This window comes from Carassius gibelio, chromosome B4 (assembly GCF_023724105.1).
Source record: "Carassius gibelio isolate Cgi1373 ecotype wild population from Czech Republic chromosome B4, carGib1.2-hapl.c, whole genome shotgun sequence".
Lineage (NCBI taxonomy): Eukaryota > Metazoa > Chordata > Actinopteri > Cypriniformes > Cyprinidae > Carassius > Carassius gibelio.
Genome location: NC_068399.1, coordinates 16,809,313 through 16,822,305, shown reverse-complemented (window position 1 = coordinate 16,822,305; position 12,993 = coordinate 16,809,313). Strand labels below are relative to the sequence as shown.

General features: G+C 36.4%; 1 protein-coding gene across 5 annotated transcripts in view; it reads right to left on the bottom strand.

Moving 5' to 3' along the window:
• LOC127956450 (ankyrin repeat and sterile alpha motif domain-containing protein 1B) overlaps positions 1-12,993 on the bottom strand; it is a 163,282-nt gene that overhangs the window by 64,146 nt on the left and 86,143 nt on the right. For all 5 annotated transcript variants that reach the window (XM_052554344.1, XM_052554346.1, XM_052554347.1 and 2 more), the window contains one exon: positions 2,813-2,999. In XM_052554344.1, coding sequence (XP_052410304.1) covers positions 2,813-2,999 — 187 coding nt within the window. The remainder of the gene's footprint in view (positions 1-2,812; positions 3,000-12,993) is intronic.

Here is a 12,993-nt window from a genome sequence, read left to right as displayed (position 1 = left end):
GATGAAAAGGCCCTTTTCACAGTAGAGGCCTGACAAACAGAGATATAAACTCCCCTGTAGCACCAAAAGGGTTTTGTAAGCTGCAGCAACATTTCCTTCACTATCTATCACTGTATGCCTTCTTTAAGAGATCGCTTGTCGTGTACAGAGGGAATGGTGTGTAATGTGGCCAGGGAGAGTCGTGTAACTCACAGGCCAAATGAGGCTTTGGATAAAGGGTTGCCAGGTCTTCCTGTGACACATCCACAGGTGGGGAGGTTTTCGGGAGCGACAGAGATGAAGGTAATGACACCCACTGGGATCTATACGAGTGGCTGAATTTAATAAATGGTAGAAAAGTTTGACAGCTAAGCCTGACACCAAAATTCTAAATAAACATTTGCCGCACTTTTCAATTGGGGGGGGGGGGGGGTGGGGGTTTACCAGCAATAGATCTTTCTAACCAGCCGTAGAAATCACTGTGCAAAATAATTAAATAAAAAAACAATACAATAAAAAAAAAATATATATATATATATATATATATATATATGTGTGTGTGTGTATATATTTTTTTTTTTTATTAATCACATTCAAAATAAAAGTTTATGTTCACATACTAAATGTGTGAATACTGTGCATATTTATTATGTATATATGAATACACATACATAAATGAACATATAACAAAACAAATGTACATAATACATTTGTCCTTAAAATATGTGTGTTTATTTATATATACAATTAATCATTTTGAAGCCCTAGAAAAAAATCCATATTTCCTATCTATATATCCTATTTCCTAGCAATAAATGTAAAAGGATTGAATTTGCTATAAATAATTATTACCATAAAAAGCACTGTGCAAAATAAAATAAAATAAAATAAATACAAAATCTTAATAAAAAATAATTTCCTATCAGCCATTAAAAGTACTGTGCAAAGTAATGTGCAACATTGTGTGAATTTTACAATAATATGTATATACAGTTCTATGGAAAGTCTTAGGCCACTAGTAAGTTATTTCTTAAAACCATCAGTTATTTATATCTTTTGCTGTAGTGTGTCAGTAGGAAATATTTCTTTACATTTCCAAACATTATTTTTGCCATTAATAGTAATAATCCAGTGATATTTTTGTTTGCAAAAGGAGTCTGACAACAGCCAGTGCTCCATACAGAGATCTGATCTCACCATCATCAGTCTGTCTGGAATAAGATGAAGAAACAGAACAAACTGAGACAGACTCAATCCAGAAGAACTGTGGCAATGTATCCAAAACACTTAAAGAAACCTAACTGCAAAGCTACCTGAAAACAATGCACAAGTGCACCCAGGACAAAAGCTTTTTTTAACACATAGTGTGGTCACACCAAATGTTGATTTCGTTTAGTTAAGTTAATAGAAGTTAATTAATAATACATACAGACTGGATGATGATGAGATCAGATCTCTGTGTGGAGCACTGGCTTCTGTCAGACGCCTTGTGCAAACAAATATTTATTATATTATATTATTAGATTATTATATTTAATGGCAAAAATAACTGATATTTCCTACTCACACACTACAGCAAAATAGAAATAACTGACTTAAAACCATTTTTTGTTGGGGAAAATTCTAGTGGCCTAAGACTTTTGCACAGTACTATATATATATAGTGACAAATAGTGCAAGTGACTCTGTCACTCACTGCAGATATGAGTCAGTCTAGGTCATTTGTTTAACTAAAGTTATTTCACATCTGGAGGAAAAATAACATCTTTAGTCCTCCATGATAAACTAATACTGGAAAAGGTTGTTTTTTAAAGTATATTTTTACTGGTCAACTCAAAAATAGCTGTTTTATTTACTTGCCAACTACAACTTTTTCTAAAAAGTGGTGGGTGTTCATTTTGGATGCTGCCTGACTGAACGAGGAAAGTAAAAAAGGGGGAAAAACACTTTTAACAAAGGTAGATATTGCAACATCCCCCACAGTTACTGACCGTATCTAAACTGAAAACAGCAAACTTGGCAAAAGTGAATAAGCAGTAACCCTTCTAATTAGATTCTCTCTTTCCCTCTTTCCTACTTTTCCCCATTTTCTCTGAATACATGCGTCAGGGGATCCGGGTGCCAGACAAGCATGTGTGCAGCATTAGTTCCAACTCAACGGACTGCGAAGTACACCAGCGTCAGTCACCATGACTACCCCACCTCAGCACCAGGAATGACATTACCATGGAAACAGCATCAACTGCCCACTCGGCCAGCAGTGCCGTAGGTGGATGCTGAGGAAATGACAGGCAGGAAGTGGCGGCCTTGGCAGCGAAACCACCCGTGCCAAAACACTGACATCTGCTGAGGTGGTGTGTTTGCAGCGGGCCTCTATGAGTGCAACAACTCAGACTGAGGACATTTCTAAATGCCGGTTTCATACAGTGCGGAGGAGCACTTTAAAATGCCGTTCAAGCCATTAAAAGGTGGTTTGATGAGTAATTTAGTCACACTTTTACAGTAGTGCTGCTCAAAGCAGCGGGAATCACTCTGTTGTTAGTACAAGCACTCTGAGCCAATCAAGAGAGAGGCCTCCTGCTGAAATTAACATGTCTGTATGAGAAACGTAAGGGGGGTCGGCATCCCTGTGAACAGAAAGCAAATGCATCCCAAAGCTACCATTATTTCTTCACTCAGACACTCGACACTTTTACACCTCTATTTTCTTACTGCATGTCAGCAGTTTTCTCAAATCGTGTCTTTTGTATTTGTTGTAAGGGGTTATATCTAAAAAATCTTGACCTCTAGACATAAAGAGGAATTTAATTGCTAAAGAAAGGACCAGTCGTACCAGTGACGCTGTACTCTTCGGCGGATCCGATGGAGCAGTTGGCAGGGCTGATGGGAGGGCTGGCAGGGGGGCTGGTGGTGAAACTGGCGTAGCCGAGTGATGAACTGACCTCCGAAGGATCACCGCTGTGGTTCTGCAGGGGTTTCTGGACGTCCTGGGAGGAGGACAGCGAGGTCCGTTGCTTTGGCTACGACAGGAAAGAGTGTAATGTTAGCATCAGTCACTTAAAGAGGAGACTTTTATAAGCCTATTTTATATTAGCCAAGTCTCCTGCAACAGATCCTTATGCAATTCTATCTAAATTGTAATGTAGAATTTACACTTCAATAAAATGAGGAAATTGGAGGCCTTTTGTGAGGCACCGTAGCCCACGTAGAAAGCAATGATGTGCAACATAACCAATTACTGGCTGCTGGAGTCACTAGAAAATAATAGTATCACAATTCTGGACTGTGAAAATGAACGACAAAAAATGTAAAGAAAATTAAGAGCAGCAGACTGAGGGTGGCAGGTGGAATTTGATCAAACTTGTTTTAAAACAAAAATACAATGGAAACACATTTCTAACTTAGGTAGGGAAGTGTGCTAAAGTTTAAAATATATAAATTCACACTATGAGATATTAAGTCACATTGTGAGATTTGAGATGTGATACTGCAGTTGATGGAAAAGGAATCAGTACGAGATTGGAGGAAGATATATATTTCAACATTTTCTCTCGCAGTTATATCATTATGTAATTATACTCTATATAAATTGCGGGCATCAGGGAGCCACTATTATTCCTGGCATTGAAACTGCTTTTGAATGCGCAATCTCTTTTTAGTTTCACTTTCGAGATTCGCAATTGTAGGTAATCTGTTAGCGGAAGTACTTACCACATATTTTGCTAATCTTTCGCCATCCACAGTCATCTCTCCTTAGCGGTAAGTGAAGGTAAATGTAGGTACAGTAATTTAATAGGCAACCGTTAGCAATCTTTATTTGTTTTCCGTGCCTTTCTGAATACGCATTCACGCTTCGAGCACACCCCCCAACTCTCCCTTGCTCCCTGATGTCATCGTCCATCGCAATGTTTCACTGTAGACATGGTCCGATGCAAATTTTCCACAAAAAAATCACCCAACCCTAATTGTAGTTAATAGTAATAGCTGCAATTCAGAGATAATAGCACCACATTTTGTGGTACAGAAAGTCTCAATATAAAATATAAAATTTAAGTTAGCAGTAAAGGCGGCTTGCTATTGGCTATTGCTATTTGGCAATTGTTAGGTACAAAATTTTGAGGTCTAAAGTTGCAATTAAAAGATATAAAGTCACATTTATGAGATATAAATTCAAAACTGCCAAATAAACAGAAATTTGTGAGATATAAATTCACAATTATGAGAAATAGTTGCAATTTTAAGAAAGTTGCATTTATGATAAATAGTTACTATTGTGAGAGAGTCACAATTACGTAAAATGGTCGCAATAAAACTAATAGCAAAACATATTTATAGGAAACAAAGCTTTTTTATTATTGAATTTTAATTTTAATTTATTTATTTGACAAAAATTGGTTTTCATAAATGACTTGAAAATCATTGTAACCCCTTTTTTAATAACACTTTAAATTAGGAAATGCATATTCTCTATTAACTAAAACTTTTGCCTCAATAAACTGCTAAATTGCTGCTTATTAAAAGTTAGTAAGATAGTTATTAAATTTAGATACAAGGTATGATTAAGGGATCTAAAGATAATACTAATTAAACTAATCTAATACTAATAAACAGTCAATATGCTAGTAATGTGCATGCTAGGAAGCAGCTAATTAATTGTGAGAATTGGCCCTTAATTACCCCATTTTTGGCCGATGGTGCCCATACAAAACACAGAAACAATGCAAAAATGAGGTGGATTTGTTGCTAGTTGCTAAGTGGTTCTGTCTGACTGACAGCATTTTGCTGTGCACATGCTAGATGGCCTGTATAGTAGATGACTACTGGCTCAAATCAATAGATCCCACCCTCAAGTTTGTATGATATTCTGAGGCTTTCTTTTACTAACAATCTCTGCAAAGACATCCCGACAAAAATCAAATGCAATACGCAACAGAGTTTGTCTGCAAGAGCAGGAGAGAACAAAGTTTTGAAAAAAGCCTGCAAGTAGGAGGTGGAATGGATGTGAGATACATACTGCTCAGTGAAAGGGAGAGACAGAGCGAGACAGGGAGAGAAAACAACAAAAAGAGATGACTATGTGCAGAGTCAAGCAGTTGTATAACCACAGGAAGCCTTACATAAGCATCATCTTCACTTCCTGTTGCATCACAGGTGTCCAAAATGCCAAATTAATTAATTAGCATGAGAAAAATGTCTCTGATTTAAGAGACTTAATTTCACACACGCACGCACTTGGCAGAAATCTGGCACCACTTGAAAACACAGATGAAAAAAAGAATACTCAAATACCAAAAGGAGAAAATCTGAGAGAATTGGAAAAAGATGGTTTTGGAGAAAAAGCTAAGAAGACTGAAGTAAAAAGAGGGTGAAAGCAGGTTTAATTGTTGTCTGTGCAATCTACGAGAAACAACCTTTCTTGCATTTGCTCCATCTGCTTGTATTTTGCTCTCCTATTTGTGTAACTATTTCTTACTATGTTCAGTTTTTTTCTTGGTTTAATCCTCTTTTTTTATGCAAAGTATATAGTAATATAAATAAAAATAATTACTAGTAGTGTTAGTATTAGCATACTGTTGGTTTGCGGTGTTTTGAGGACATATCAGCTTTCTTTGCTATATTCATGTCAAAATATTCTAAAAAGAAAATGTATTTAGGAGTAATATAATTTCCTTAGAGAGCTTAAACTAGCACAGTTTAATAAAATATGCACTCTGATACCGATACGAAACTACACTCTGGCATTGGCGGATCTTCATTTAATATTAAGAATCGTTTGTGATTCTGGAACGTCCTGTTCAGCATTGTCTATATATCCCATCCCAGCAATTATTGAAAATACTGATGCTATTATTTTACTGCACCAAGCAGATATTTGACTTGTTTTTGATTTTGCGTATACTTTACATACTGCTTTTCAGTGCGATCTGAACGACTTTTCAGAAACTCTGCAGCCCTTCATTTCCCTTGTCTGTTGGAAAAGAGGTGGAGAAGACAGTTAAGCAAATGTTTGACTTTGCACATCTGCCACAGTTTTGGCCAAATCTGCTAATTCAGGCAGTTTTCATTTTTGTTGTCAAACACACCTTGGTGTCAGGAAGTGCTGCTAATGAACCTGTTACTCACACACTTGCTGTCTCACACCATGAACTCCTAATGAGTCTGTCATGGCTGACTGTAGTTAAATTAAAAAACAAAACATGCCTGTTCATCAAACACACCCACTGTCTCCTCTAATAATGTTGTACAGCAGTCTCACACACACACACACACACACACACACACACACACACACACACACACTCACCCTCTCTCTGAGGTGAAGATCAGAGAGGAGGAACAGGACGCACACCTGCTTCACATGTGTGGCTGTGCGTTAGCTCACTAATACTATACCTTGATTACACTGGCCCATTATTCCGAGAGCGAGCGCAGAGTGAGAAATTGTGCGCTAATTTATGGATGGTAATTATGATAATTATTCAGTGGGCTCTGGGATTGTGGGGCAATAAATGCCACTAATGCGGCTGTTTCACCTCCCAGTGGGGCATTCAAGAATGCAGTACTGTCAATGCATATGCAGATCACATTCAGCTCAAAATCTCAGAGCGAGAATTTATAATTACGGAGAATCATTCAGCTCTGATTTTATATGCTCCTCTGGTTTGGGAAATACAATCACATTGAGTGACACAGACTGTTGATCTACGAGGATCTCAGAGGGAATCTCATGACACTTGTCAAGGACGTGTTCAAATCAGAGTCTCATTACCATAATGTGCATCACTCTCATAATATGGGATTAAATACATTACAAATATAACAATTACACTTTATTTTGATAGACATTCTATTAACAATAAGTAACTTTGCAACTACATGTCAACTAATTCTCATTAACTTGCAACTACATGTCTACTAACTCTCTAAGCAGACTGTTAGGTTTAAGGTTAGTACAATAAGTTGACATGTAGTCAGTTTGTTGTATGTTCTACTGTAAACCCATCAAAATAAAGTGTTAGAAAATATTAAGCATACAGTCCACTAATACTGTAATGAGTGCTAGTTAACATTTAGTTGAAAAGTGACTTAATGTTAGTAGAATTTCTAAAGCGGACTATTAAAATAAAGTGTTACCAATATAATTAAATATCTTAAATATATTTTTTTATGTTTGTAAAAAAATATTTTATGTTTGTAGTGAATCTATTAATATGCTTCTATATACATATCATTAAATATCTATTAATTAGGGATGCGTGATAAATATTGCACAATATTTATACCGGCATTACTGAAAAGATGCAAATTAAATATTGGGTGATATTTATCATGTATCCCTACTATTAATATGCCGTAAAATTATTTAATTATAAAAAAAAGGATCTTAAAAATTCTAAAACACAAACACAAAAAAGAAGAAAAAATCAGATGTAAACTGAAATCATATTTATTTTCCCCCTCAATAAAAAAATATTTTTACTGAAGAACATACCGAATCAGACTCTTGAATATACAGAAATCATAAAATAAATTATGATCAATACATTTATCAGCATTCCCAATTTCTGTTAATTAAAAAATATGTAAATTAAAACAACAGGGAGCCTTTGAGTCAAATGGTGGAGAAGAACTGCAATAATGGAAATCATATTTTATTTAATTTTATTAAACGTTGCAGTAGGTAACTTTTGTAAATATATATTTTTTTTACATATTTGTTAAACCTGTCATAATGTCCTGACAGTAGAATATGATACAGATAATCTGTGAAAAAAATCAAGCTCCTCTGGCTCCTCCCAGTGGTCCTATTGCCATTTGCAGTTACTGACCGCTCCCGGTAAGAAACAACCAATCAGAGCTGCGGTCCGTAACTTTGTTTGTGTTCAAAATGTAGAAAAATGTATATAATAAGCGAGTACACCATGAATCCATTTTCCAAACCGTGTTTTTAGCTTGTCCTGAATCACTAGGGTGAACCTATAATAAGTGTTTATATTCAGACTATTTTAGATTGCTTCGGGGGTACCGCGGCAGAGTAACCCAGTACCGTTGTGATTCTTCATAGACATAAACAGAGAGAAGTAGTTCCGGCTACGATGTTCTTCCGCAAGACGCAAGCAGTTCTGTTTATTAACCGCTAGAGCGTCAAAAGTTACCGACTGCAGCTTTAATTGCACAGTAATGAGAACTTGCTTGAAATTTGACTAAAACGGGGGTTTGTACATTCGCAAAATATGAAAGACACTCGCTTGGTCACATTGCATAATCTCTGAGACACTATAACTTTGTATATGCCTTGTGTTAATATCTGCTTCTGGTGATCCAATCAGAAGCTTTTACGTTTACACTGATAAAGTCATCTTACAATGTTATAAGAGAACTGGTGTTCTTTACAAATCTATGTTCTCTTTTGACACTAGCTGATCCACTGAGAGTGTGGATGTGAATTTGAAAGTGCACCAATATTATGGTGAAATATTCAAATATAATTCAAAACATAACCTGTTTTCAAGGCCGGTTATAATACTGAGTGCTGTAAGCAGTTTGTTCATCCAGATAAAGATACAGATTGAGGTGTTGAACAACCTTGATGCATAGTGCAACACTTTATCAACATTCCTCTTTATCGCCCTCCATCTCACACATAAACACACATACACACACACACACACACACACACACAGACACGCACACACTTTCACTCACTTCAGTACAACTGGCGTCTCCATGACAACGGAGGCAAAGCTGCAAGAACAGGATCACCGCAATAACAACAACATTACCAAATATAGAGTTCCTGTTGCTAAAAAAGGCAACAGGAACACACTCAGCAGAAGAAGGAGGGGCTGCTGTTCATTACAAAATGAGACGCCTCAGAGCACAAATCAAACCGACTGCAGGGTTTTACAACACCTTTTATCCTTAAATGATCCTAAAACAAGCAAAACCAGAAGAAATCAAAGGAAATTAATGGAAAAGTTCAACCAAAATGACATTTCTGTCAACATTTACCTCATTGCCTGAACCTCTACAATGTTCACAGCTTCAACAAAAAGTCTTCTGCACACACGGATATATATTTTTTTAAAAGTCTGCATTTATTTTATCAAAAAAAAAGAAAAAAAGAAAAAAACTGTAATATTGTGAAATAGTATTACAACTCTTTTTATATTTGAGGTCGGTAAGATTTCATAATGTTTTTCAAAAGTCTCTTATGCTCACCAAGGCATTTATTTGATAAAAAATACAATAGTTATAAAATAAAATAAAAAAGTAATATTGTAAAATATTATTACAATTTAAAATAGCTGTTTTCAATTTTAATATATTTTAAAATGCAATTTATTCCTATGATGCCCCTCATTACACCAGTCTTCAGTGTCACACGATCCTTCAGAAATCATTCTAATATGTTAGTTTGAAACATTATTACATTACATTATAACATTAATTTGAAACAGATTTATTTTATTTTTTTGCTTTATAAATCTTTACAGTCACTTTTCAATCAATCAATGTAATGCATCCTTGACCTTGATAAAAAAACATAAATTAATATAAAAAAAGCTTAAAGTTTCAGATTAATCGTGCTAAAAGGGCAGCATGAACATTCTGCTGAACATGATTTTGTGTTGTATGCAAGAAAGGAAGCAAACTAAATTTTCAGAGAGCTAAATGTTCAAGAAAGAAAAGTAAAGGAGAGTTATGAAACTTTTGCTTCATGCAGTATTAGCATCATTAGTATGACAAACTCAAAACTCAAGGGGCCGAGGGCATGAAATATGCAATCTGCATCATTTAACTCATCACCATTTCATCAGCGGTGTTACAGTTTAATCGCCAAAGGGGTTCTCAACATCCAGCTGGGTGCATGAAATTATCTTTTATTCCTGAATTGCTATTACAGAGAAAATGACCACAGGGCTTTGAGAGCCTATGGGAAGATTTCAACAGAAGACACACAGCACAAGGTCACCCATAAGTGTGTGTGGACTACACTAGTTCACTCACAGTGCAAACACACACACATTTGATGCCACTGGTCATCACAAAAGGTCACATCAGGATGTCATGACCCTCTCCAACCATCCGCTCTAATGATTGCAAGTTGTTTGCTTTCACAGCTCTTCTAACACACTGCCATCAAATTTGTATTTTTAATTTGAATTTCACAAAATTTGTGAGGGAGAACTAGCAGGTCAGTGGCTATACGAGTCCTCTGTACTGTGTGAATTCAGCCCAATGGCTGTTCTTCACATCAAGAGGCATTTTGACAGGTTTGAGTATCTGTCTCTCTCTCTCTCTCTCTCTCTCTCTCTCCCTCTTTCATCAGAGGCTGATATAGAGGGACTTGGTCTTGTGTAATTGAGTGTGCCTCATTTTTCTACAACGGAGTACAATTGTGTTCTTAAATGTACAAAACCACTGCAAATTCTGTATATAATATATTTTTTTTAAATTGGAAGGATCATATAGATAGATGAACATGTTTTCTCTTTCTAATCTCAGCCAAGAGGAACACAGGGAACATCATTCTCCAGCATCTTGCACTGTCAGGATGGGGATCGAGATTATTAGAACCACTTACAGCTAAATTAATCACGGTTGGGCTTCAACACAGATAAACTGTGCCATACACACAACCTAAAACATCTAAAGAACTGTACCTGTGAACTGAAGTGGACTGAATAGGTTTAAACCAGTGCAGGTTTATAGTTTGTTGTATACTTTCCTGCAACCTGAGTGAGAAAGCACACACTTGAGAATAAAGTCATGCAGTCTTTAGCTCAGTTTTATGACAGTGGTTGTGTGTGTGTGTGTGTGTGTGTTTGTGTGTGTGTGTGTGAACATAGCTGATAAAGCATCAAGAGGATTTCCTGTCCCCACTACAGCTCAAGAGCTCCTACTGTCCACATTCAAGCACACAAAAGAACACATTTCACTGTGTCATTCTGCTTTTCTACAAAGGTTAATTACATTTTTTACAAATTTAATTACACATTGTCCTCTGCCAGGCAGATGCAGATCAAGAATCAATTCTTGACCAGAAAGCCTTGTTAAACAGAGATTATATCAGGTAAAAACAATAGTGTCTGAAAACACATTTTCAAATAACACACTACAGCTCTTCTCCAAGACCTTCTGTAGTAAGCTGTCTGCTGTCTGCATAAACAGCTCCCTTCTAAAGAAGCATCTTAACCAAAATAGAACCTCATTCAAAGGCATCCATATTCAAAATGCTCTGTATTTTAATACTTAAAAGGGGATCGTTGCAAATTTTACTGGGATCAAATCATCCCAATTAACATGTTGCTAATATTATGTGGCGAACAACCCTAACAACATGCATAAACTACACAGCAGATACAAATATTGAGCTATATGATTTAGTTTTGGATTAAATGAATTAAATCTTGAATTTTGTATTGATCACTAAGTGTGTTGCAGTGCTTTCTGGGAGAGTTTTCATCACAAAGCTTTCTCGAATGATTGTGTCTTACATTTTGACTGAAAGAATGAATCCTAATTTTGCAGTCATTAGATAAGCACCTCCCTCATTTTTAGAATAGAGCTTTTATCTGCAGAATAGAATAGAATAGAATAGAATAGAATAGAATAGAATAGAATAGAATAGAACAGAATAGAATAGAATAGAATGTTTTAAGATTACATGCCTATAACATTTATCTAGGATGATCATTATGTTGGAACATACTTTATATATGTTATTAGTTTAGAAAAGAATAGAACAGAATAGAATGTCTATTTCTCTTCGTCTTGTGCCAATAAAAATCGCTCCCTAGTATGCAGCCTAAAAATGCTGTCTAGGTGGGCAGCTCACTAGATTGTCGTAAAGGACTCATATATAGAATAGAATATAGTTGTCTTATGACTGTTTTTCTATGCAGCCTAAGAATTATAAGGCAGACAGCTCAGTAGGTTTTGGACCAGAACTTATATACTGTATAGAACAGAACAGAACAGAATAGAATATTTGCCACATTATTCTGGCTACTTTATTTTTTTCAAGCAGCTTGCAGTATACAGTGTCACAATAGGAGCAGCAGAATTTTAAATTAAAGTGAAGATATCCCTGTAGTAACCTGAGGTTAGGTTTCTTGCTAAATATGGACAGCTCAATGGCCAGCCCTTTTGGGGTTTGAACCTACAACTTTTCAGTTACAAGCTCTGGTTAGTAACCCCTGGGTGACTTCTCCTTATGAACAGACACTTCATCACTGGTGCCTTGTGTTGAGATGTTAATGCAGCTAGAGGCAAATGATCCCTCATCAGTCTCTTCCTTCCTACTAGGGGAACCAGAAGCACACCTGAATGGGCCATATAGCTTATGATTAGCATACATGACTAGACTCCTCTCCGATTGTGCATAGAGCAAATGAGGAGCTTAATTGGCCCATCAGTGTGCCGGAGTCCTCGTCAGCTCTGATGGAAGCCCACTTTAGTGATCATGAGTGCTGGGTGATGATTTAGCTACCACTAATACAGAGTGCTGTGTCATGCATACAGAGTTCTAATGCCATGTAGCGCAACAGGTTTTATAACCCACATTTATTGGAAATCAGATTTCATTTGGTACATTTGCATACATAGCTTGGCGACGGGTTCTATTTTGCGATAATGACCATCTGGTTGTTTTTTGCAGAAAAGATAATGACGAATAAAAAAACATAAAATAAGAAAGAGAGAGTCACATGTGACATATTCTCCACCATTTGAAGTTAGACTGCACTTAGCAGCACTAAAGCGCAGTTTGAAATGAAGAAAATAATGAAATCAATCTTTAGGATTGTCATGTGCCCAACTGGAGCATTCTGGAGTATGTTGTTGAAGACAGTGGGGGAGAACGTGCACAGTTGTGTCTCTTTCTAATCCTGTGGGCGCTCAGCATGCAGACAACATTGCCCAAAAGAGGGCCAGCGCAGATAAACGAGGGATTGTGGTTGACTGAAAAGAGGACAAACATGACTCTGATAGGATGCACTGAGCACTCTG